Source organism: Tenrec ecaudatus, chromosome 4 (assembly GCF_050624435.1).
Source record: "Tenrec ecaudatus isolate mTenEca1 chromosome 4, mTenEca1.hap1, whole genome shotgun sequence".
Taxonomy (NCBI): Eukaryota; Metazoa; Chordata; class Mammalia; order Afrosoricida; family Tenrecidae; genus Tenrec; species Tenrec ecaudatus.
In genome coordinates, this window is record NC_134533.1 from 50,876,650 (window position 1) to 50,903,476 (window position 26,827).

The window sequence follows — 26,827 nt, forward strand, 5'->3', positions numbered from 1 at the left end:
AGGCACCCTGCACTGCACGAGACTCTAACAGCTGGCGCCCCCGCCCCCCCGCCAAGGGGCCCGGGAATTATCACATGTGACGGCGTCGGGGATCTGAATCCTCAAAGCTGGGGACCCTGAGCTCTCCTGCCAAGCGTGGCTGGTGCAGGCCGGCCTATGTGTCACTCTTCTGAACTGCGTTTCCCCCGCCTGTGTTGACGGCAAACACCACTGGCCCCAGGGCACTGCAGAGCTCCACATCCCTTAGTGCCCCAGTGCCTCCAGCTTCCTGTCACCAGCTGCCCCCCCCGCCCCCGCCACCCCTCCTAGGCCATCACCCCAGGCTTTGGCCCAGAGCCTGGAACACACAGGGCACCGAGAACTATTGTGGAATCAATTTTGTGTTGGAAGTGCCATTCCTGGTACCTACATCCCATCGTTCCTCTCTAGACAGACAGCTTATCTGTTGCCTAGAAAGTCATCTCCAAGCCTTTTACAACAGGCAATATCTTCGATGATCCCGTCCCGAAGATACTTTATGTGAGGTCTTTACAATGAAAGCCGGGTAATGTGACCAGTTAGGCAAATTACAGTTGGAGGGGCAGCGGTGGAAGGTGGATGAGGTATCTTCCCAGAGCCTGTCACTGAGGCCACGGCAGCAGTCACTGAGATCTGCTTGCTTGCCCCAGGTCTGAGACAGGAGAATCAGGACTGGTGATTTCAACTTGCTTCTCGGATGGCCTCTTCTTTTACAAGGGCCTATGGACAGTCTGTCCTGTTATAGAACTCAGAAATGTATTATTTTTTTAAATGACTTGCACAGTTTTTTGCCCCACAGAATTAGGGTTAAAGACTTAGGGATTCATAGTAACAACATACGTTTTATTCTGTGGGAATTCTAGAACTAAAGTTTTTTGCGATAAATGAATCGATTCCTCACTTACCATCTTGCTAACTGACTGACATCTGGCCTTTGCAATAAACTAACACACTCACACAGCTGACAGTGGTAAGAAGCCAGTCGTGGGGCTCTTCGGTCCGTGAGCGGCGCAAGTCTGGCAGCAGCGGACACTGGCAGGGATGGCTACAGCTATGAGTAACGTGCCAGGTGACTTAGGGGCAACCTGCTGGGTCGTGAATCTCAGCAGTTTGGCAAGCATGTAATGATGGGGTCCTCCTCCATTTGTGTACCGTCCAATTTGTGCACAGTCACCTGGTCTTTGGAAGCCACCGGTGGCGGTAGCTGAGGAGAGGGAGCACTGTAGGTACATAGCTATCAACAACTGAGCCCCACCACAGATCCCGCGATGCACAATCCGAACACGAGTGCTTACTTGCTGCTCTACATGCATGATGCCACTTAAATGTATACCGCATATACTCGAGTATAAGGCGACCCAGGATCAGCCGAGGCACCTGATTTTACCACATAAAAGGCATTAGAGATGCCTGGAGGGTGGAGAGAATGTGGGGTAGAAAGGGGAACTGACTACAAGAATCTACGAATAGCCTCCTCCCTGGGGGAGGGACAGCAGAGAAGAGGGCGGGGGGTAGACGTCAGACAGTGTAACATATGACAAAATAATAATAAGTTATAAATGATGAAGGGTTCATGAGGGAGGGGGAATGGGGAGAGAGGGGGGAAATGAGCAGCCCATATAAAGGGCTCAAGTAGAATGAGGATGGCAACAAATGTACAAATGTGCTTGACACAATGGATGGATGGATGGATTGTGATAAGAATTGTACGAGCTCCCAATAAAATGATTTTTAAAAAAACAGCTCTAGAAATGTGCTGGAAAACTCGGCTTTTACTCGCGTCTATACGGTAATGTGAGTATTTACAGTGCCGGGCTCTATGAACAAGAGCAAGAAAAGCCTTTGTCACTGAGACTTCATACTACAGTAAGACGTAATCCTGAGAACATGTGATCCTCCCATGGACCCGTGGGTACCATTGCTGCCATGTCAGCCCTGACTCACAGGGGCTACTGAACAAAGCAGAACGACCCCTAGGGCTCCCAGGCGGTCCTATTAGGGAGGCAGGCGGCCCCCTTTCTGCCAGGGAGCTCATTCCCTATACCAGGTGTTCTCAAACTGCGGCCCACTGAGGACGTTTATCCGACCCACCGGGTGTTTTTGCCCCATTTGTTTCTTTACTTCAAAATAAGATGTGTGCAGTGTGCACAGGAATTTGTTCATAGTCTTTTTTAAAACTGTAGTCTGGCCCTCCAACGGGTCTGAGGGACAGTGAGCTGGCCCCCTGTTTAAAAAGTTTGAGGACCCCTGCGCTATACGATAGGGACTGCTACCCTTCCTACTTCATAGATAATTACACTGAGGCACGGAGAGACTCCCCACCCCAAATCCACCAGCAGGCCTGCAGGGCCGCTAACGTGTCCTAACGTACGGTCACTCAAGTTTATCAGCAGGCACATGATGATCAACTCGAATCTCCTTCCCTAGTTAGGGGATACCCTTAGGAAGATGTGCCCCATTGGAGGGCAGCTTGTACCCGATTCTTGAGACCCTTGATCCAGGAAGCCCCATCAAAAGGTAATTCTTGATACTCACTGTGGAATAAACCGACGATGTGCTGGAGACCAAGGAGAGCGAGGATCCGTGAACTGTTAGAAACGAAACAAGGAAGACAAGGTGAAGGCACAGCTCGCCGCGATGGCACCAGGGAGAGGGAGGCGGGCAGCATGGAGGGCGTTTCCGGCAGAATCGACACGCACACAGAACCACATCTCACCGCGAGTCCGCCCTTCCTGGTCTGAGGATGGCGAGTGCCAGGTAGGGAGAACCCAGCTCGGGGAGCCCACTTCCCCACTCTCCTTTCCTCCGCCCCTGTGTGCTAGATAAACAACACACGATCACAGGGTAAAAATATGCAAGTACAGAGAAGTGCAGAGATGCATATTCACCACCTTAACCTGCGTGACTCACAACCCCATTACCCGGAGGCAACCTGCAATTAGACAGGACTGTTTCATATATTTTATTCCCATCTTTGGAACAAAGGGGAAAAATATTCCCTTAGGGTTGAAATTGTGCCTATGTACATGTCTATTTTATGCCCTACTATTGACTGTTACTTGTCTCTGGAGGCAAAAAGCTGGTTATTTTGAATGTAAGAGGCTAGGAGCCATGTGACTTCATCCTGACCAGGCAGTAGAAACTGTTTAGCAACCATGTTCAGCGTAATCAGGATTCTCCATTTAACTTCAGTGTATCATGCCTACGAGTGACAAGGCAAGAAAGCCCTGTCCCCTTCCTGTCTCGATGCCTACTCTGGTTCGTAGTCCTTTAGCAGGCCCTGAGGGTCCCTCGTCAGCCTGACATGGAATGATGTGTTCTCATGTAGCTTGACAGCACGATCTCTCCTGGTTCCCTTCTCTTTGCGAAAACGGGACTCTTTGGTGACATTTTCTTGGGACTCTCCTGGCAACCTGTTTGAAAAACAACAACATCCCCATGGAGAGATCGAGGACCTTGACTTGGGCACAGCTTTCCTGACAACAGGTGGAAGGAGCCTCGCCCCACTCATGCTGCCCTGCAGCCAGTGATCTGGATGCTCCACACACACTATATGGCATCCAGGACCACCCAAGAAGTGAACTTGGATCCAAGTCAGCAGAAGCCACCTGCCAAACAAGATGCACTGCTTCGCCGGACAGTCTAAACCATCCTTCCAGCTGCCTTCCCAGACCACCGCGCCCTCTGCCTTTATAAAGCCCTGCCACCTGGCAGTTGGGGGGGGGGGGGTCTTCTGAACAGAAGGAGAGTCTCCCACACCGCTCTCCCATGTATGCCCCGTAGAGCACTCTCCTGCCTCGGTGGCAGTGGCATGATTTTAGGGTACATCTAACTTAGGGTACATCTCTAAGACCAGCTCAGTATGTCTTCTCCCTGCACCTTCCTTCTTTTCCCTGGCCATCACCTGGACAGGCTTCCTCCCGCCTCTGGGCTCAGGTGGCTCGTGGCTTGCCACCCCAGCCCTGTTCTCAGCAGGTGCCTTTTGCTCACAGGCTGTCCCTACACCACCAGGTACACCCATCCTCCTGGGCAAGGGCCTAGGCCTCCACCTTCTTCATCCAGGACTCATTTGCCCCACACCCCATAACAAAGTCAGTTTACGATGGGGTTATAGATCTACGTGCACATATTTATAGGTTTAGTATTAAGATAGCAGATGGACATTGGGCCTCCACTCAAGTATTCCCTCAATGCAAGAACACTCTGTTCTATTAAACTGGCATTCCATGATGCTCACCTTCCCGACATGATTGTTGAAGACAAAGCAGGTGCATAAGCAAATGTGGTGAAAACAGCCGATGGAGCCTGAGTATCAAATGATATAGCGTCTGGGGTCTTAAAGGCTTGAAGATAAACAAGCGACCATCTAGCTGAGAAGCAACTTAGCCCACATGGAAGAACCGCACCAGTCTGTGTGATCACGAATTGTCAAAGGGATCAGATATCAGGCATCAAGGAACAAAATCCCCTTAAAGAAGGGTCATGGGCAGGAGATGAGCCCGTCAGGGTGCAGTGTAGCACTAATGAAACATACAGCTTTCCTCTAGTTCTTTAATGCTCCCCCCGCCCCCGCCCCTGACTGTCATGATCCCAATTCTACACTACAAATCCGGCTAGGCCAGAGGATGTACACTGGTACAGATAGGAACTGGAAACACAGGGAATCCAGGACAGATAAACCCCTCAGGACCAAGAATGAGAGTCACGATACCAGGAGGGGAAGGGGAAGGGGGGGAGGGGAAACCGATGACAAGGATCTACATATAACACCCTCCCTGGGGGGTGGACAACAGAAAAGTGGGTGAAGGGGGATGTCGGACAGTGTAAGACATGACAAAATAATAATAATTTATAAATTATCAAGGGTTCATGAAGGAGGAAGGGTGGGGGATGGAGGGGGGAATGAGGAGCTGACACCAAGAGTTCAAGTAGAAAAGAAATGGTTTGAGAATGATGGTGGCAAAAATGCACAAATGTGCTTGACACAATGGATGGATGGATGGAGTATGATAAGAGTTGTACGAGCCCCCAATAAAATGATTTTTAAAAGAAAAAGAAAGTCAGTTTAAGGTATTTAATGGTCTATCGGGCTTCTAGGGTTAATATGTTCACATAATAACTGAGGCCTCTAATGTCTACTGGTCTCATGTTCGAAGGGTGAGTTAGTTAAACACAACTCCCCATGACACAGTGTGCATGGGCGCGCATGATGATTTCAGGCCAGGCAGGAGGAGGGATGTAGCACGTAGCACCCTTCAATCCCACGTATACAAACACGCTGGGGGAGACCATTTCCTGAGGCCCGCGAAGGGCTGTGAACGGAAGGGCTTTCTTCATCTCAGAGGCACACGGACAAGTTGACACTGCTGCCAGCTATGTCTCAGCTCAAGGGCAGTGCCCAGCACATCTGACAGGCTACTCTGTAATTCACTCCACTCACTGGGTGAGGGCTGCTGCAAGGCTATGGTCTAAAGAAACAGACTCCTGGATTTCCAGAGGCGACCCCACAACTGAACGTGGCCTGCCTCGCCCACTGCAGCTGGCGCCCTTCCTCCTGTGAGCGGTGCCAAGCCCCAGCCGGGGTCATGTGGCGAAATGCACATGAGACATCCAAGGCCACACAGCCACCGCGTGCCGCCACGCACTACGGCAAAATGAAGCAGCGCTTTTCCAAAGGGCTGAGGCCCCTTCAGAGTCAGTGCCTGGGAAGCAGCAGTGAGCCCCTTGTCCAGAGTGGCACTCCCAACTGTGGAGGGGTCCTTGCCTAGGGAGGCAATTACATCTGCTTGCAGAGCCTAGACATCCAAGCCAGTGCCATACCAGAGTTCTCTGTCACTAACCTGCTCTGCTCCCGAGGCCTGCACATGAACGGGCAGGGGATGCTCCTGCGTTCCAGGCTGCGCAAACTCTTCCCAAAGTCCACTGGAGTCACTGGGGGCTGGCTTAGCTCTCCCGGGGCCTCAGTCGTAAAATGCCTAGCGCATTCCCCTCAGTGCGAGCTATTAGAGTTGACTTTTAGATGGCGTAATGCATTGGGTAAAAATGCATTCACCTGAAATCACTTGAAGCATGTCATCTGGGCCAGGCAGGCATCTCATCTACATACTGACGGGTCCCACACCCCCCGGAAGGGAAAGTGCTATTAAGCCACACGGGAACCTTGCTCGAGTATTGGGCTAAATCCTGGCAATTCCTATCCTGCTTTACGGCACAGGATGCACCTAGTTGACCACCGTAACTACGAGGTCTGCAGGCTTGGACCCTCTGGGTCAGTTCTCCTCTGTCCTGTAGGGTCACGATGCTTTGGAATGCTACCGGACCCCAGCAATTGAGTGTCTGGTGCAAAGATGATAGGAGGTTCTCCCCTCCTCCACCCCCACCCTCACACAAGACACATTGGGAATTTATAGCCTCAATGGAAATAAAAAGTCTTTCTTCACCCAGTGGAATCAAAAACCCCACCACGTTAAATAAGCCCTCCATTGTTCTTATGCGCCCTGGTAGCTTAAATTGCTCGGCTGCCAACCAAAAGGTCGGCAGTTCAAACCCACCAGTGTTGGCAACATGTTGCGGTAAAGACGTGCAGCCTTGGAAACCCAACAAGGGCAGTTCTACTCTGCCCTTCTCATGGGGGTCACTGCGGATCAGAGTGGCAGTAGGGTTATTTTGTGTTTGGAATGTCCCATCCTCGGAAGAAATAAAGCCAATCTAATGTCAAACTTCTTAGAAGGTGAGGTTAGAAAGCTGTCAGTTAACAGTGGAACCGCCCCATCCCTGCTCCTACCCACGGCAGATCTGATCCGCGGCCCCGTGCATCAGCGTGAATCATTACGTTAAACGTCCAGACGCTGCTTGTGGGCTGGCTCTTTCTGTCACTGTCACGTGGACAGCCCAGAGTTTCCAAAGCCGTGCTGCCTGAGAGTCTGGTGCCAGGTAGAATAAATAACAGCTACCTAATGATACTCTAATGGTCCTGGGTCTTTATAAGGCAGCGTGTGCTTGCTTGGACAAGTTTCAGTGCTGCGCACGGTTACGGCAGGTCAACGCGTGGTGGAGCACATGCAAGCGGCACAGGACAGACTCCATATGCCAGGCATTGCCAAGGAGGCTAAGACATGTGCTGCGGGCCTGCATGGTCGGCACATGTACACAGAAAAACTTCAAGGCAAACTGCCGACTCCTTCGTTTTCCAGTTAATCTATCCAGCACCGTTACAGCTCTGAGGTTTCACGTAATTAAGCTCTTAAATCTACCCAAAAAAACACCCCAACACTCTCAGAAACTCTGGATGGACTCTTTCTCAATCCTTCGTCCCAGCAGGTTCCCATATATGGATTTACGAACTTGCGTGTGCTCGCTGGATGCAAACGAGACATAAATCAGGGTGAAGAGGATGACGTGGCCAAGAAGATTAGCCAGCAGGCAGCCACCCTGCAGCTAAGCTCTTGTGGAGACTCTGTGAAGAACACTGGCCCGGGCTGCTTCTGCACTTGACCGGGGATTCTCCCACCATCGCAGCTTGGTTTGTTCCTACGGGGAGGAGGCTGGGCAGATGGGGTGAAGGGACTGAGGCTCCCCCTTCTACAGGTTGCTCCATCACGGGCCAAAAGCTCCCCCAACTCGCCCTCCTCCTCAGCCCCCCAGCCTCTGGTGGGGGCACTGCTCCCAGCGGCTCAAGCTGTGTGCGCAAGCTGGGGCTTGTAAAGCCATGATGGTAAAAGGGCTAACATTTATGTGCATTGCCCCATTTAATTCTCTTAATTCCATGAGGTGGGTACCATCATTAGTCTCCCCATTGTACTGGTTGGCGAGTGGCACAGGGAGGTGAAGTGACCTGCCCACCGCCATCTACTGAGGAGAAGAGGTGGAGCGACCTCTCACGCGGCAGGGCGACCCCACTCAGTGCTCAGCTCTCGGCCCCAGAGTCCCTGAGATCCTTGGAAAGCACTCCCCACCCCCCTCGAGGAGACTGACTGCTTACCCCTCACTCACACCGCAGGGGAAGGAACAAAGAGGAATAGCAAGGCTGATGGAATTTCTCGACGGAATTCCCCCACAACTGAGTCAAGTGAAGAAAACACCGAAAACTCAACCCAAATGATTCACTGCCAGTAGCTACAGATTAAAGCAAAAGAGGCATCAGAGACAATAAACTCTAAAAAACTGGTGCTTGTGGAAAGAAATAGAAAGTTTGGGAATGAAAAGAGAGACGTGGCTGCCCTCGGCCCCCAAGCATACAGCTTTGTGAACCTGGGGACCGGAATGCCCCCGTGACTCCCTCGGACAAGGTGGTACAGCGGGGCTGAGCCTCAAGGTGCAGGTGGGACCGAGAAGCTGTGGCCCAAGTCCCAGAGGGCAATTGCCACCCGCCCCGCACCCGCCACACCGATGAATGAAGGTTCATACTCCACCGTGAGGGCTTCTTAGACCTGTGCCCTGAGCCCTGACCCGCAGGGTGGTGGGAGTCCTGGCCCCACTCAGAGCTGGCCCTCCACCCGCAGGTTCATCTGAGACGGCGATGCTCCTGCTTACCCTCTTCAAACCCGTCCCGGAAGGAGCCGGAGCGGCTCATGTTTCTGCTCTTCTCGTCCAGGGACATGGAGCTGTTCCGGAAGCGGCTGTCAGTGTACGGGTCGTACTGCCCGTCGGCGTTGGACAGGCTGTGGGTCCTCAGCATGGTTGGGTTGGACAGGCTCATCTGGGTGACAGTGGTAGGACTCGCTGGAACAAAAGGAAGGCGCGGAATCAGACTTTTGGAAATGTCACGCCTCTGGTCAGTTTCTGGATGGGGACAAAGAGGAGCCTGCGTATGGTCCGCCTCACGCATTGCTGCCCGCTCCTCTCCTGGCCTGTCTCCCAAAAGGTGGACACTTCAACTTCTGAGTGACAAACTCACAGCTAAAAATAGAGGGGGGAGGCAGGTCCGTTCCCAGGCAAGGCCCTGGGCCTCAGCTTTCCAACTTGTCACGTCCAGACAAGCCAGTGTCACCTTCCAGGCATGAGCTAATCACTCCCTGGACTCATCTGGAACAATGCTTCCTACAGCCAAAGCCCAAAAATAGTCCAGCGCTGCTTTTGATCAGAGGGAAGCATTTCTGCATGACAAGCATCTCTTGCTTCAAAGAGTTACGGCCGGAGAGGACGATACGAACCCAGATTTCACTGCCTCTGCAGTCGAGTCACTGAGTTCCAGCTCACAGGGGTACGTTTACCTGAGCCCAACCTGGCCCTAGCAAAATGCTGTCCATGTTAATCATGCAGAAGGCTTTTTGGGGGTACCCATCAAGGCAACTGAAAATGAAGATTTAACATACGACAATTACACTTTGTTCCACAATCTACTTTTTAGTCGGTGGCTCAGAAGGTTTCTTTCAGACAGTAGCCCTGAGCGGCAGAGCTGCAGAGAGGGATCTAAAATCCGCCTCAAGCCTCCCTCGATTGGGAATTGTTACATGGAGTCCTTCATCCTCTTTTCTCCCATGTCTACACTTACCTATCTCTAAGCCCGCCTGCGCCTCATCTCCTCTTTCTCTCTGTGATAACTGAAAACTCATTTGTTAAAATTTTTTTAAAATTTAAGTTAAATTAAGCTTTACTGGATTACAAATGGCACCCATCCTGAATGACACCAACTTTACTATCAGTGCTCAGAAACAGCCTCTCTAAAGAGCAGGGCGAGACGGGGGACACTCTTGCTCGGTCTCCGTCCCCAAGGCTCAGCTCCCACCTGTATAACCTGCTGCTGGTCACGTGACTTTCCTCGATCATGCTAGCCAGCGCTGACTTTCCCTCCTTTTTGGACCTGTGTGTGATATTTGCCATCTGATCTTATATTCTGGTTTAGTACACTTCCAGCAAAAGGCCTTGCACGTGCATATTGGGCTTGGGTGGGTGTGTTCTGGCTCTCTACAAAGACGTGTCAGCAGGGAACAAGTCACACATCCTTCTCCCTGCCTCGCTGTAGGCGTTTCCAAGAGGACTTGCTCAGTCGAAACCTGATTTAACTCCCCTGGCAATGAAGATAACCAGACAGGCTATGCTGTCCAGCCTAGATCTCCCCCGGGGCCTAGGACATAAAATGCGCTCTTCTCATGCCATTCCCCCACGTGTATCGGGCATGCAGAGCGAAGTACCCATCAGAGTACCAGCCAAAGCCTTACTAGTTTCTTCTTTTGCTGTCAATTCCTCTCATCAAACTAGATGGCTGAGGGCCGATCAGGTCCTGAGAGCGATGTGGCCACAGAACTAGGACCACAGGCCTCCTTCAAAGCACAGGATGGATCTGCCCCGGGCAGCTGGTCAACCCAGCTGATGGCAAGTGGCTACTCACCGAGCTGGGAGAAGTTGAATCTTGTTCCGGAAGGCGAGGTGACACTGGAGCCGGAGGAAAAGGGAGAATTGGCAGCCGTGTCCTGCAGCCCCCCTGCCGAATGGGACCGTAACCATTCTTTCGCGTCTTCTTGGGTGCGAAGCTGGGAGGTGGGAGTATACCTGGACAGGCAGAAATCAAGCTGGGATTAACTACCAACAACACCTAGGAACGTGAACTCCATAGGGCTGACGATAACAGTGGCAAGCAATGTACGGACAGCCAAAGATCGTGCAAACCAGTGCATCGCCCTGAAACAAACGATGCTTCTCGAAACCTTTTGGTCCTATTTGGCCGCCTTTGGGGGGAAATGACTATTCCTTTCTGTTGGGGAGAAATCCATTAAAGGAAGCAAGACTGGTAAAGGCTCCAGAGAGCTGTCACTGGGCGTGTCAGTAACGTGTTGATTCATGACGGGGTTGAGTGGAAGCCCCCACCCTGACACCACTGAGACAACAACCCACGCTGAGAGGGAGGGCTCCCAGGATAACTGAATCAGCTAACATGTAGCATCTGCATTCCAGGGCACCGCAGAGTGGCCGTGACTCAGCGTGGGGCAGAGGCCAGCCCTGGACCAGACTAAGCAGGGCTCCGTGGGAGGGAACCCACGTCGTCGGACTCATGTGGAGTCTGGAGGTGACCTGGCCAGGCCCCAACTTCACTGATCTGGAAGGATACGTGTAATGACTAACTGATTGTCTGCAATGTCCTGGGCTTGTCGCAGGCCTGGTCTCACTAAAGCCTCATACCTACGTAGCCACGTAGCTGGGAGTGTCTAGTCCCGTTCCTCATGAGGGACGCTGAGGGCCTGCCCTAGGTCCCACGGCCGACTCCAAACCACGTCTGTCTCATTCTGAACCCTTTGCTCTGTTCGTCTTCTTTTTTTCTTGCTCTGTTCTTAACCCCACAAGCAAGCTCTAGAATTTTAGGAGTGCCCATCCAGGTGGCCAGGGTACGCTCAGCTTTATAAACAAAGGCACGTGGGTTGGTGACCCATGACTTCAATAGAGGGTTCTTTTTAGAGACAAGGTTTGGCTACAGCTGTAGGCATGTTGGTTTGGGGTCAGGAAATGGACTAGAAAGGAAGAGTCAACTTACTGAGTTCCTAATAAACCCCTCAACTGGGGGAACAAAGGAAGGAAGTCAGTGAGTGAGTGAGTGAGTGAGTGAGTGGAGGTTTCTTCCCGAATGACTTCCCTGTGGAATATGACGGCCACTCAACCTTGACGGTCCCTGCCCACCTGACAGCGCTGTCACACGTCCCTAGTCTGAATTTTGGGGAAACCAATTCGAAAAAGCCGGAGCTACCTGATATTGACAAGAGAGAGCCTGCTACACAGATGTACAAAATGTTTCAAAATGAGAGTGTTCAGGGCGGGCAGCTTCCTGGGTGGGGTGCCACATTAGGGTAGCGTATCAATATCCCACGCACCCAAAGAGCAGCCAGGATTCAAGCATCTACTGAGACCTTGCCAACTCCCCCCTCTGTGTCCCCAGTGCTGACCTCCCACCCAAGGGTGTCTGCTGGGGGATTTTTCCCTTTTTGTTTCTGAGACCAGGCTTTCCTCGGAGGTCCTTTCTTGAATGGGAGCATTGATACCTGCCGCCCGTCACCATTCAACACGCTTTCAGCCTCAAGAGCTACACGCAATTAACTACACATGCACACGACAGCAAGGAGACATTTCATTCCAAGCTCCACATTATGCAGAAGCACTTAATGCTTAGTGCTTAGAGAACAGAGGTGTTTAGAGAGCAGGAGGAATGACAGCTGCGACCAGCAGACAGGCAGGTCACGGGGGAGGCGGCAGCAGATGGGAATTCCTCTGGCTGGCAAAGTGACGGAGATGGCGTGAGCTGTGGGGGACACAGGGCATCTCGTCTGACTAGGCCATGCACTACCAGGGGGCCCCAGCCACTGATGGCGAGGATGTGGAGGGTCTCGGCTGGCCGTCTCTTTCTTCATTTTCTCCACATCTTGTTGGGGCATTGAACGTTGATCCGGTTTCTGATTAGATTATTGAGACAAGTGCAAAGGGTCTATCTTTAGCAACTTTTTAGAGGCCCAAAAGAAGTGAAGGATCTTCATACTGTGTGTGTGGGTCTGGGGGGGGGGGGTCTTTTTCCTCTGTCGTTGACCTTTTCTCAACAAACCAACACCCTGTCCATTGCGTCCCTTCTCTCTGAAGGCAGCCCCATGAACGGTGTGGCCCTGGTGCTGCCCGGGGTGAACCCGGGACTCAGAAGCAGGTGTGACTGCTCTAGGGGCCTGCCCAGGGAGGAGCTTCAAGACGGTCCACCATGCTAAGCCTGGAAAGCACAGCCCCCTGCTCAAGCCAAGAAGCCAATAGATGGAGAGACGAGGACAGGAAGGCGCGAGGTGGGGAACTCATCCAGGGGCTCCTGCTGCCATGACCAGGGGACCCCAGCCCAGGATCACCCCCCACCAGCCACGAGAGTCACACAGCCACGCTCCAAAGCCACAACTGATGGCGTGGATGCAAGGAGGAGACGCGATACCTGAGTCCTTTCCTAGGCAAAGTGCTCCTATCAAGGTGCGGGTCACTGTAGGAGAGTTAAAACAAACGTGAACTCAGAGGGAGGAGGGGGGAAGCAAGGGGGAGTCAGTAGAGGCTGGACAAGGCGTGTCATGTCGTGCCAGCGCCAACACCCACACACCGCACGGGGAGTGCTCCCCCACCCAAGTAGGCATGCACCGCCTCCACAGAACACAAAGCACTCTGTTGCGGGCTCCCGAACTTTATCCTGCAGCCAGCTGCTCAGCCCTGGGACTCCTCTGTTTCCACAGAAGAGAAGCAGACCTCGAGGGCCGCCCCAACTCAAAGCCCAGCCCTTGCTCCAGCCCACCCACACCGGCACCTCCATCCCTGCTCCTCGGACAGAGGTGGAGATGCCCAGGGCTGAGCTCCTCTGCACCCCAAGCCCCTAGCTGCTCCTGGGAACGCCACTGGCAGGGCTCCAAGTGGGAGGGGGGACTTGTAGGAGGGTTAAGAGGCCAGCAGTCTGCATATTTGGAATTCGTCTGCAGCAAGGTGAATTCCAGGTCCCTCCAGGTTCTGCGCCCCGGCTGGGCATCGCTAAGGGCTGAGCCCGGGGCCAGGCCCAGGCAGGTCACAACTTGCTGGCTGATAAGTCAAGGCATTTGGAGTGCCAGAACAGGAGTTTAAATGCTTACTTTGCGAGCCTGACAAAAGCAAGGTTTTTGCTCGTTGATGGGTGTGAAGGGGTTTAACATGACTTTTTTTTTTTTTAGCATGAAACAACATCTGCTTATTATGTTTGGCCAAATGATCGCTCCCCCAGGAATCGAAGGTCAGTATCCACCCCTGGAAGCCCACCCACAGAGGAACTTGGGGCAGACACCAGCCTCCACGTCTCAAACCTCCACGTATTCTGTTTCATTCTCGTTACAGGACATGGGTACACGAACACAACAGCCTGCAAGGCACAACGAGCCAAACTGCAGCGAAGATCTTTGAAAAGGGAGACGCGCCAGCTGCATGAGGGTGTGCAGTGAGGGGTGGGCAGAGGTGAGGGCCGGGCTGCACAGTGGGTGGTAGGTAGTGTCTGGGATTCGGGGGTTGGGGGGTGAGGGAGGAGCAAGAATGGTTAGGAAAGGTTCAGGAACTGGGAAGCTTTGGAAACATGCCACAGGAAGGCCGAAATGCCAGGGAGAGTGGCCATCACCCTGTGCCGGGGGCTGGAGCAGCTGGGTAGCAGAGCAGGCTCTCCCTGGCATGTCTGGGTGTCACAGAGAACACTGGACACACACACACACGCGCGCGCGCGCGGAAGCCTCGGGCCAACAGCCTTGCACAAGACATCTAGCGGGACACAGATGGGCAGCGCAGCCCAGAGCAGGCGAGGCGGGGGCCGGGCCTAGAGCATCATTACCTGTCCTGCTTCCTGGGCAGAGTACTTCTGCAGAACTTAGGGCTAGCGGCAGGGGAGGAGAGAGGGCTAGAAGTCCAACAGGTAAAAACAAGAGAAGGTACATTAGACTGGAAGGAAGGAGAGGCAATGTTATGCACAGTGATCTGAACAATTTCCTCAACCCCAGTGCGGGGCCTGGAACTCCGCCTGACGTGGAGAAATGGTCCCCATGGTGCCAGGTTGGCCACCTATCCACTCAACTGCTTGTGCGCGACCTACGACACACTTGCTGCCGGCAGCCAGCCGCCTACTCTGCTGGCGATGGGTGGCAGGGCTGGACAAATCGGGTAAGATGCACACCTCCCAAAGGCTGGATGCTTTCGCACGTGGAAGCAGTGACTGTACCCCCGTGAGACTGCCAGCGGCTCGGAGCACCAGGGAACCCCCACGCCGGCAAAGGTCATGGGAAACAGAGGCAGGCTTCGTTCCAGCCCAACCGGCCTCCCCGAGGAAAGGCCTGCACAGTCCGAGAGAGGAGCCTCCCAGGCAGAGCTTAACTAACCACTGGGATTCCTCACGTCACCTTGCTGATTTCTGCCCCCAGCCAGAGCAGCGGCCAAAGGCATGGCACCCACCTTTCTGACAGCGTGGTCTTCACGCTGCTGGTCCTGACGAAGGGAGTCAGGGAGTCGTCCTTGGAGGAGGCAAGGAGGCCGCTGGATGAGTTGTGGCTCAGGCCCCCTCCACTGCTGAGGGAGATGTCGATGGACTCGCAGCTGGTGTGCAGGCTGCTCACGGACTGGAAGCCCAGGCTGTCCTTGCTCACGGCTGAGGAGCTGCTGGCGTGGGTGCCCCACGTGAGGCTGTTGGAGGGGCCCGAGTGGGCTGAGCTGGGGCTGGAGGCTAGAGGAGACTGGTTGATGTCCACATTCTTGCTATAGAGGGGACTGCTGCTCCCGCTGCTCAGGACGCCGCTACCCGACGGGGAGTCCAAGTTACTTTGCTGGGTCATGGTGGCGTGAGGGTTGGAGATGACCACTGAATTTTTCATGTTTTCGGCTGTGGCCATGGGCGCTTGCTTGGAAGGTTTCCCACCAAAGAGTCTGTGAAGAGACAAAGGGTGTGGGGGATGGACACCCCGTGCCAGGGGACACTGGGCTGTTAGAGAAGGGTGGGGCAGAGGCATTTAGGAGAAGCTTGCGGAGGGGACGCAGCCCCTACTGAAACAGCCTTCAAGAGGGCCTGGTACTTGAGGCTCTGGGCTGTGCGTGGGGTCCTGGCTCTGTGGGGGACATATTTCCTACAGGCCTCGCCAAGGCCTGGCTTCCGTGCTTTCTGCCATTCGACTAATGGAAAACCACCCTGGGTCCTGAACAAAACCGTCTGGAGAGGGTAAGAAGCTGTCTTCCCCCCTCTGCTCCCATGACCCCAGGCACAAAGGAGGCAGTTGGTTTCTGAGGGCTCAGCTCAAAGGGATTCTGTCCCTTTGATCTCTAAGCACAACAGGCAGCATCAAGACCTGCAGTCTAGAGCTTCATGGACCAGGGAAATCCTCTCTGTCATGTGGCCTCCCTGGAGAGCCTAGCCTGAAAGATCTGCCTTTCAGGTCCAGGCGGCTTACGGGAGCCAATGATAAGACACAACATCCTTGCTGGGTTCACAAGTCTTTAGCCCAGGCAGTGGGTGTGAGTGGTCTTGCTGTGACAGACACAGGACACACGGAAAGACCATTCCATGAGGCAGACTGGCCGACTGCTCATTCCCCAAATCTGTGTCATCAGAACACAAACAGGTCCTGGCAGCAGTACCTCCTCATCCTGTGGGGAGGGGCTCTCTGGTAACCCAGCCGGGCCGGGCCCAGGTCAGGAGGGCTTCCCCTAATGCCAGGACTTCCTTTGTGATTTTCCACCCACCAGAGAGCACACGGAACAGATCCCTCTGGAAGTGGCCGGCCTATTCTGTATCGTGGCTTGCCTTTTTCCCGGGTACACAGGGTTCCTGGTCTCTGCCCTCTACAAAGAGCCCTGTAAGCATCGATCATGATAAGAACAAATTAACAAACGGATCCTCAGGACCATGCCTAGTGACAACTAGAGGGGAAAGAAAGTATGCTCTGCCTGCTGAAAACCGGGGAGAGGAAAAGCTTATCATGAACTCTTGGCTTCGGGGCATATAAATCCCACAAGACCCTCACTACGCAGAAGACTAATTTGCTCTATTGCCGAGCCGAGGCCAATAGTTAGAAGAACACTGTCAGATCGTGTCCTTGTGTCTTTCCGACGTTGCTCCTGATCCCGTGCCAGGAAACCCTCTACACTGGAAAGGCTCAGGCTTTTGTCTCTTCGCCCTTCAAGTCGTTCGGAAAGGGTCCATGCACGTCGGCCACCATTCCCCCTTCCCTACACCAAGCGCTCACTGCCACGGTCAAGGCTGACTCGCAGCGACCCCTGGGCTTTCCCAGGCTGTACCCGTTGACAGGAGTCCGAAGCCCGGTCTTTCTCCCAAGGAGCTGCTGGTGGTTTCAAACTATGGACCATGTGGATCGCAGTCCAACATGTAACCACTATGCCACCACCAGGTCGGCAGTTAACCACCAGCAGCCCTGTGGGAGAAAGATGGGACGTTCTACCTGTGTAAACAGGGGCAATCGTGGAAATCCACATACTGGATGGCAGTGACCACACTAAGGTACCTGGGGGGACCGAGGCCACCTTAGTGATTAGGGAGGGGGAGGGAGGAATGGGCAGAAAGGTGCTCAGCACTGGCTCCAGGCAGCTGCCTGCATCTTCAGGTATATTCTTTTACACTGGCCTAAGGGTCTGGTAACATGCCCTTGTAGTTACTGAGGGACATCTTCCACACCAGAGAGCGAACGTTACACGGGATACTTGAGGCAGAGAAGCAGCGAAAACTCCCAGTTACAAGGCACTCGTTAAAACAACAAAGAGAAGCCCAATAGGATCTCCCCCTTTAAAAAAATCATTACTGAGATTCTAATGATCAAGTCTAGACAAAGAACCGTGAACTCTTTCATTATATCTTTCATGTGGAATGCGTCTTCTGAAGTCCTTTCAAACATTTTTCTTCATCCCCAAATATGTACACGGGCACCTGATCCCCACCCCCCACCACTTTCTGCTGCTTAATCTTTCTTCTTTGGGACTTTTTGGTTCTTAAGACACGTTTTCTGGGGCACGTGGCTGGCGGGGTGTGCGGTGATCGGGCGCGAAGGAGAGATCTCTAACCCACAGACACTGAAAACCCAGTGCAGGGCTGGCTTCTCACCCAGAAATCTCCAGCTGGCGTGGAACTGGGAGAGGGGGCAGTGGAAGCCTTTCTAAGGAAAAAATCCATGCCTCCTTTTCAGAATCCTCACAGTTTGTTTTGTTTTTAAGGAAGTTCAGATTTCAAGGAGGAAGATGAAATTATTCATGTATTCTAAAAAAAAATTTTTTAAGTATGTGGGGGTCGGGGAGCATATGAAGCTATTTGAGACACCAGATCTGGTCAGGACCACTGCCTAATAATGTGGAAATTCAGTCACAAGATTATCAAGGGGGAAGTCTACTACCCCGTAGCCCTGGTGGGATAGTGCTTATGTGTTGGGCTTCAATCTACAATGCCAGCAGTTCAAGACCACCAATCACTCCGCTGGAGAGCAATGAGGCTTTCTGCTCCCATAAAAAAAAGAATTAACAGCCTCAGAAACCCACAGGGGCAGTTCTACCATGTCCTCACAACTCAATAGTCCTGAGTGAGAGCCCCCGCACAGGACAAGGTAGAAGTGCCTCAGTGGGTTATGGAGAACAACCTACTCATCTTTCTCCCTCAGAGTGGCTGGTAGCTTCGAACTGCTGACACTGTAGATTGAAGCCCAACACATAACCACTACACCATCTTAGAAGTGAAGATTAGCATCCCTTGGTGCAGTTGAGGAACGTGTTTGTCAAGCCAGGTTACTGGGTGAAACAGACCCGGGGTCTGCTTTTCATTCCAATATGGGAAAACAGTGAACTGCGTATTTGCTGATAGGAACTGACTAGGCAGCTTTCTTTACCTGTGGGCGAAGTAGAGGAAGACAGCAACTCCTTTACCTGAGAACAGGTAATGACTAATGCAGGTTGCCACCCCACGCATTTACCCTCTGCTCAGTACCGTGCAGTCACTTACCTGCGGAGCGTGGGCGAGGCCACATCGGGGTACTTAGCCCCAGGCTGGAGAGAGGCCTGAGCCGCCGCCGCGCTGGACACAGGCTGGGCTGCCGGGTTCACTTTGACGGAGTTACAGGAAGCCACGCTCTCACTGTCGGATGAGATACCTTTCTCCTTGTCCGTCTGGTTGACTAGACCTGGCAGAGAGCTGCCCAGGGCCGTTCGGGAAGGCTCCCTCAGCTTGGGCACTGGCAGCCCGGCGGACTTGCTGCTGATGTTGGAGTCTATGCTGCTGGTGCTGGACCGGTTCCCGGCTCCGCTCCGGCTGCCAGACTTACTGGGCCGGGGCAGGCTTCGGTACTGCAAGTTCGTCCGAGAACTGAGAGACAGGTACCCGTCCTCCTGATGCTGAGCCCCATCCATGCTGGTCTTCCGGCCCGTAGTCCGCCCCACCAGTGCAGACGACTTGGGGATTTTGCCCAGTGTGGCTGACCTGCTGGTGACCGTGGCTCCGCTGGCCGTGATCAGGGCCAGGCCAGCGGGCGAGCCACTCTGCTTCTTGAAGCCGAAGCTGTTGGCGTTGGCGGTGGGCGTCCGGGAGCTGCTGGCCAGAGGCTTTTTGGACTCGTCACCACTGCTGCGGCCTGCATCCGATGGGGAGCGCTTCACCTGCGAGGCTTTGGGAGAGAGCCGGCCTTTCTCAGACACCTTGGCGTCGTCTGTCTTCCCTGAGGGAGAAAACAGCGAGGTTAGCCTGCCAACGAGGCTGGCTCCGGGCTCGGGCAGCTCACCTGGTGAAGACGCTCCCCTCCTCTATGGAGCGATCAGGTGCAAAGCCCACACCCCCTGGGGAAGGCAGGACCGTTGGGAGGCAGCAGAGAGAGTTTCTGATAAAGAGGGCTTTGACCGTGACTGTCCCTGCGAGGCTGTTAGGCCACGTCAGTGATTGTAACTCCTATGCACTGCAGGTCACCCTCACCCAGGAGAAAGCAGAGCCAGAGAATCTCAGGGCTGCCTGGGAGAGAAACGCTGCCTCTGTCTAGTGAAAGCTGCCCCCCTAGTGGTTCTGCAGGGCAGTCTGGCCTTCTTGTGAACACGCTGCCTTCATTTACGCCCACCTCCCATGGCCACCACATCGATTCTGGCTCATAGCGACCCTGTACAGCAGGTCCATGGCTGTACATTTTTATACGGGAGCAGGCTAGCCTCGTCTTTCTCCCACAGAACAGCAGGCGGGTCTGACCCGCTGACCTGGCAGTTAGCAGTCCAGAGCTTCCCCGCCAGCGCCACCTGACACATCCCTGCTAAATCCTGGACATCAACCTCACGCACCAACACCTGGCAGCCACACACCCTTGAACAGCCTCTCTGGGGGCCAAGCCCACACTCCTAGCCCGCTCCCAGCAGGAAACAGTAGGAATGCCAGCTTTGAGGAAAGCGGAGGACTGGGAGTCTCACCCTTACAAGGACCCACCGAGCACTTAGGGGGACTTGAGACTATGCTGTCAAGTCCTTGCTAGAGCGACACAGACACCTGCAGACACAGGGGTGTATCCTCAGTACTCACCAGTCCCTGGAGTCTTCAGTGTGCCCGCCGGGGCAGCCGGCTTCGTCCTGGGCATGGTGACGCCCACCTGGGCCGCCGTCATGCCTCGCCGCCACGAGCCTGTCTGGGAGACGACGGTCGTCTTCCTGCCCGAGGCGCTTTTGTCCGACTCATCGGACACATCGGAGGGGTTCCGCCGCCACTTGGCGCCTGGCTCCATCCTCACGCCGCTGTCTGACCCTCCGTCGGATTTCTTGATCTCATCACCAGACCACAGGGAGGTCCTCTCCACCTGTGAGTGCTTCTCGGTGTCCGTCTGCGGGCAGAGCCAGGCACCCCAGTTAGGCCTCCCAAGTCCCAGGCCTGGCGGCCCCTCCGCCCAGACACAGGGATGCCTGCACACTGGCCCGGCTAAGAGGGTGGAGGGAGAGAATGAATTACTTTTGGCAATGTTTGGGGTCTCTGCACCCTCGAGGGCTGATTTTTTGGTCTAAAGACAGTATACGAATGTGTCTGAGAAGGAGGATAGGGAGGAGAGTAAAGGGGTGGGGGACGGTTTGAGGGAAAGGGCCCTGAAGGGGAGAGGCAGCGGGGCTGACAGAGAGACCGAGCGGGAAAGCAGCCACCAAATACAATTCCTGTCCCTTGGAGAGCAGCCTCCTGCAACTGCCTGCCTGGGTCCCTCACGGGCGCTCAGCCTCCGGCTGCTTCCCTGTCTTTGTTCTGCCACCGCCAGTGCAATCCCTGGAGTTTGCACAGCGCCACGGCCTCACTCATGGAGCCAGCAGGCAAGGGCGGCTGCTAGTTTCCCCCAAAGCATAGGGAACAGTTCCTCAAATGCCACCTCACCAAACGCTGAAAGCCAGCGCCTGCTCCCTGCACCCCCACCCACCCCACCCCCAGCTGCACTGATGTGCCTGGCTTTGCTCTCCTGTTGTGATTCTCTTCAGACCGGGGAGGACATAATTAGTCAGCTGGCTTTGGAAGAGCCCTGACCCGCTGCCCATGGAGCCCAGGAGGGCACAGAGTGTGATGTTAATGATCGGCTGTCGTTCAAAGGCACAGAGTTAACCAGGAGACTCTGAGGGGCTTCCTCTTGGGGGTGGGGGGATGGTGCCAGGAGGGGGAGGGAGAAGTAAGCTGCATGGGGAAGGGGGCTCGTTCCCATTTCCCAGGTTGTTTTGGTTTCTGTGTTCAGAAACAAGTCCCGTCGGAGGGGGTCTTGAGAAAACTCATGGGAAGATAATCTGTCTTAGGAGAGAAAGCCCAAAGCAAACCACTATGCCTAGATTTCAAACACTGTCATGTACCAAAATAAACTCGTGACCACGGTAGGCCTGGACAGGACCGAGTTTGAGGCATCAAATTTACGGGGAAGCTTGAGTAAAAGAAGGGTGAAATCACAGATGCATTCTGTAAAGTTGACAGGGACAATGTCCCAAAGGCACTGGTGGTGGTGTATGAACGGGTAACTTATTTTAAGAAGGGATGAGGCAAGGAAGCTCTCAGGGCAGACGGCCCACATCAGTTCGCATGAAGCACTGATCTTGTCCCTGAAGAAGATCAACAGTTAACATTAGAAACAATAGCCAAGACCACAGATTGAAAAATTAAAGCTGAGCAAGTGGGATCAAGATCCTAATGCGTTTGGGGGAAGAATTATGACAAGGGCTGAATCAGGGCTTTGCTAGTGTGGTCCTGAAGACAGAACAGAATTAAAGCAACGGCTAGCAAGAGGCGGACACGGTGTGTAGTCAAAGCAAAAGCAGAGTGTGGGGGGGATGCTCACGGAATTCTGCTTGTTGACTTCCTACAGGGCCAGAGAGAGGTCATATCTGCTTTTGATGAGAGTGTGGTGAGAAAGTTAGCCAAAGCTTTAGCAGAAGAATGCCCGGGACAGCTCCATCAGAGTCCTCCACTACCTCAATGTTCCTGCTCATTCCTCTCCTCAAACAAGGGCCGTTTTGGGGGGGTTTCAGTGGGAAAGAAGTAGGCAACCACTTCATTGTCCTGATTTGGCTCCTTCTGACTTCTTGGTTTCTAATCTTGCGATAAAACTTAATATTTTTCATTTTACTCTCTTGATTCCATTTTTCCACCCACTGTTTGAAGTCCTCTCACACTATAACGAACCACCAGACGAGACAATATCAGCAAGCTGGGGGATGAAAACAAAACCAAACTCTGGCAAACATTTGGAAGCAGTTTGGATTACTCCCTTCGGTGGCTACAATGACTGCAAGGGACCAAGGCCAAAGACAGACAATCACCGGCCTCCCCGTCACGGTCATGGCTGCCCATTCTCCCTCTCCTTCACCCCTTCCTTCCCTCCTCAGGAAAGCGGCTTATCCACGGCAGCCACCGTGTGTGCCTTAACTGTGCAGCCATTCTCACACGCAGACTGAGTGACAGCTGTGTCCTGGGCACCTGACAGAAAGCAGCTCATCCCACTGTGGGAAAGGGCACTGAGGAAGGGGTTCCCGCATCTGGGTGCGGAACCGGAGGCCCAATCAGGGTGTCAGGAGTGAAGGCGATGCCCGCCCATCAAGTCGACTCGGAGTCACAGCAGCCCCGTGTGTGATGGTCATAGTTAATAACTGACACACACCGCCTTTCCACACGTGTGAGCAGAACCATGTCATCAGACCCCGGTGACTGGGGGAGGAGAGCAAGGATGGGAGGTGAGCTGTCTTTAGCTGCATCTCACAGGCGAGGAAATTAAAGTGACCACTTCCTGCCTCAGTTACCTCCGCTGACAGGAAACTTTCCTTCTTCAAATGCTTCCGGCCAGGCCTTCAACCAGAATCGCCTGAAGGCCGGGTGCTGTTTGCCAGGTACCAGAGGGAATCGGAGACTGGGGCAAGTCTGATTCCGACTTTGTATGGAGTTTAGGAGCTAATGAGGGAAACAGCGATTGGCCAAATGGATGCAAATAAGTATGTAATTTTGAAGAATGTTATTTAAAAAAATGAGCAAGGAGACTAAGAGAGAAGCACAGATATAGATTTAATTAATTCTATACTGATGGGAGCAAAAAGGCTTTTTGAAGTGCCTGAGGGAATGAGGGAGGGGAAAAAACGACTAAGAGTTTAGGACATCGCATGTGCAAAGACCCCGAGGCAAGGGAGGGCCTACCTTTGAAAGGGTTCGATCATTCATTCATAAGTTTTTGCTGGGTGACACTGTATGCCAAAGTTGTTGGCTCTGGAAATACCACAAAGAACAAGACCAGCTACAAATCATTATCCCATTGGAGAGCTCCGTCAAGTACATTTTAATATACCCTAAGAGGTACTGGGAAAACTCATTTTGGCACACCCGTAGCACATCCTGTGGGAACTGAGTCAATGGACCTGCCAGCAGCCTCTTGAGTGACTGCATTATTTATTCTTTTACTTTGTATCTTATTTCCCCACATCAAAGTGCAATGGGGCTGCTAGGAGCAGAAGTAGGAAGAGTTGAATGTATCGAGCACTTCACTTACCAGATACTGGGGGGAAATTTAATTTAATCCTTACCCCCAAACCCTCCAAAAATCCTAGGAAGAAATTATAACGATCACTTCCCATCTTGCACGAGGCAGGAAGTGCAAGAGCAAGTTGCCCAGGATCACACAGCACTGAGGGGAGACGCGAGACCCCAGCACAGGGAGTCCACAAGTTCAGGCAAGAGGCATATCGGCATCCCCAGCCTCACCTAACAGCGTGCCCAGTGGACTCCCGGCCCCGTAGTGACTGGTTGCCTGGTCTGGTAGCTCAGTAAGAACCATTTACTGGGTTCCAGGCTCCAGCCCAGCCTCCTCCAGGACCCCAAAATAAATGCACTTGGCTTTCAGTCCCCGGAATAAATGGTGCAGGGAGCAGAGAGAAAACAAGTCCCCCAGTGAGCCCAGGTCACTTTGGGGCTCAGAGAAACCTGTCCTCTCTCACACTCACCCCTCAAGATAGATCCAATTGCCCCTATTTTATGGATAAGGAGGCAAAATCCCAGAGAGGCTGATAAGCTTCTCCAAAGATGTGGCGGAGTGCAGCGCTCAGCCCACGGCCCCCTGACTTCAAAGCCCACTCTTTCTCTACTCTCACTAGCCCTGCTCTAGGAGAGAGCTGGTCAAGAGGCTCTCAGACCTCACAGGGGCTGGGGGAGGGAGAGTGGGGGGGGGGGCATATCTTTCCCCGACTCTCTGAGCCTGGGCCCCTGGGCAGGGGACCCTGCTCTGCCGGTGCATGCTCAGTACTCCAGGTCCCTGAGGAAAACAGAGCCACTCACACACAAAGGGGGCTTCCATCTCCAGAGGCTGCTCCGAGGTTTCCCAGACAATAACCCCTCTGACTTCCTTTGAGCTCGTCCTTAGAGGTGTCGCAGAAAGGAAAGGCCAGGCAGGCAGGCAGTCTGTCCTCAGCCTGCTTTCCCAGCCAGCACCCGGGTCACCGTGTCCTGCCTCGCCACGCCTTGCCAAGCAGGGTGCACGTCTGTCTGTGACAGCAGAGTCCAGGATGGGCAGCGCTGGGCACGGGACTGCAGCACACGGCTTCCGGCCCCTAATGTGGCTCAGAGAGGGGTAATGGCCCTTAGCGCACACGAGGCTCAAAGAGATGGGGGAGTGGGAGGGCGGCAGGCTGCAAAAAGTGCTGATTCAAGAACACGGAGCTGGGCTCCGGGCAGAAACAAAGGGAAGCCACGGGAAACCCACTTAGGGAACTCAATCTGGATAGAAACCTTAGTTCCCGTTGGCCCGAGTCTGCATTTACAGTGTCCCAAGACCTAATTCCCCCGGGTCCAATATTAATATTTGAAATTTGGGTAGCTTCCTAGAAAAATAACAAACTGGACCTTCTGAGCTTGCTCAAGAGGCCGGTTTGTGGCATCATTCGTAGGGTGAAAGCCAAGCGCTACTCACCGAGCAACGGGGGCCTGGCATTAACCAAATTCAAGTGCACCCAATCGTTGGAGAATTCCCAATGCTGGCCCTGTAATCAATAAGGAATACAGGAGCCTAGTCTGGCTTTGTGCCAAGGAAAGGGGGCACAAAGGCCCCCAGGAGAGACACCGAGCTCCACGTTCCATCAGAGCAGGTCGGCTCTCACTTGGCAAACGCACTAATAGGAAGCCTCCCTGCTTCTCTGAGCTGGATCCCAGCCCCTCGATCCAGTCCTCCGACGCCTGCCCGCCTGCCTCCCAAATAGAGGCCCAGGGATTCTTTCCTGGGCCCTCACGTCAGTATCTAAGAACCGTCTGGAAGCTTGGTTACTCTTTCCATAAAATTACAGCCAGTCTCGGGGAAAAATGACGGTGCCTACAAAGGGAAAGAAAATTGGTGGACAGTGACTTGTGACAGACACGCGGTGGCGGGGAGTTGGTAGGTTGGCTGTGGGGCGGGGGTTCCCTGATTCCTCTCACTACCGATGGAACCCTCCCTGGGCAGCGAGGCTCCACTTGTTGCAGAGCTGATTTATAAACGCGCAATGGCGGCATAGACGTCATTGTAACCGGACGCGTGCAGCTTGAATCCATTTTGTAGAATCCACAGACTCTACACTCAGATAAAGACACGGAACACAGCCAGGTCCTCCAAAGCTCCTGCCCCCTTTGCAGTTGTTTGCTCAGTATTCTTTTGGGGTTCATTTTAGCACCAGCCGCCAAACACCCACTCACACCCCTGCCTCGCGGCAAGATAGTCTGACACACAAGAAAATTCTAGAAGCGGCGAGAGTCTGCCAATGCTGATCTGTGTTCACGTTTCTGTAGGTCAGCATTGCCCCCCCAACTGGGACAGATGCTATCCCCAGGGGATCCCTGCAGGGGCTGCGAGATGTCCAGGGCAGTTCCTGTGTGTACAGAGCGACCCACAGCTGGGCAAGGAAGAAGGGGGTGAAGGGAGGGGGCAGGGTGAGGTGAGAGCTCTGCCCTCCCTGAGGTGCCCGGCTGGTGGGAGGGGCAGTCAGGAGAAGGACCCCGGCAGGCCAGTGCCCCTGTGAGGGAACCGCCATCCCTGCCACGGAGTGAGGAGACTGCTCTGTGGTTGGTTCCAACTCACGGGGGCCCCCACGTGATGGGGCAGAGCTACCCTGAGGGTCTTGCCGTCTGTAAATCTAGTCGGGAGCAGACGGCCAGATCTATTCCCTGTGGAGCAGGCACTGGGTGAATGTGAGCTGACTGCCAGGCTCTCAGCGAGTGGTCGAGCGTTTGGGCCACTGTGCCAGGCCTGCACTGACTTTCTCACTAGTACCACGGGCTTCCCGAACCAACCCGTCAACCAGCGAGGACGCTGAGAGGGGCAAGGAAAGGAGAGACGTGCACACAGGAAACCGGGCAGGCATTCTGACATGCGATGGAGAAGCGGGAATCAGTGTTCACTGCATTCTAGCCACCGGATCTGAGCATCCAAAGCAGGGGTGGAAAATGCTAGCGGCCCACGGCCAGATCATGCCAGCCGTACGTATGGGGCGTGAGTGCTCAGACGTCCATTGACTGTGGAGAATGGGGTGGGTGGGTGGTCAGGGAAGCAGCTACCTTCTGATTTTCCAGAGAAACCAGAAGCACGCTTTCATGTGACATAGGCCCATTTTAGAATCCTGACAAGGAATTCCGCTTACAAGAAGAGTGATACTGGGGGCCACACAAAACACACCACCCAGGACCTGGGACCCAGAGACTGGCAGTCCCCAACCCCTGGCGGTCCAGCCCAGGCTCCCCAACCTCTGTCCCACCCCATCACTTCCACTCTATGACCTGCAAGGGGCTCACAGTGGCCAAGGAAGACATTTGCTAAAACTGCTACGGAAGCCCAAATGCACCCCATTCTCCATCATTTTAAACAAATAAGCCGAGTGTAAGAATGAAGCCCTGGAA

The 26,827-nt window shown here is 53.8% G+C and overlaps 1 protein-coding gene across 3 annotated transcripts in view; it reads right to left on the reverse strand.

The window, feature by feature from the left end:
• Positions 1-26,827, reverse strand: part of NAV2 (neuron navigator 2) — a 396,305-nt gene that overhangs the window by 40,973 nt on the left and 328,505 nt on the right. Inside the window, exons 13-20 of one of the 3 annotated variants that reach the window (XM_075545975.1) lie at positions 20,000-20,294; positions 18,452-19,160; positions 14,917-15,384; positions 14,303-14,368; positions 12,908-12,952; positions 10,349-10,509; positions 8,551-8,739; positions 2,554-2,606 (exon numbers count right to left, since the gene is read on the reverse strand). In XM_075545975.1, the coding sequence (XP_075402090.1) occupies positions 2,554-2,606; positions 8,551-8,739; positions 10,349-10,509; positions 12,908-12,952; positions 14,303-14,368; positions 14,917-15,384; positions 18,452-19,160; positions 20,000-20,294 (1,986 nt within the window). The remainder of the gene's footprint in view (positions 1-2,553; positions 2,607-8,550; positions 8,740-10,348; positions 10,510-12,907; positions 12,953-14,302; positions 14,369-14,916; positions 15,385-18,451; positions 19,161-19,999; positions 20,295-26,827) is intronic. The other 2 variants (XM_075545973.1, XM_075545974.1) reach the window with 2 other exon arrangements.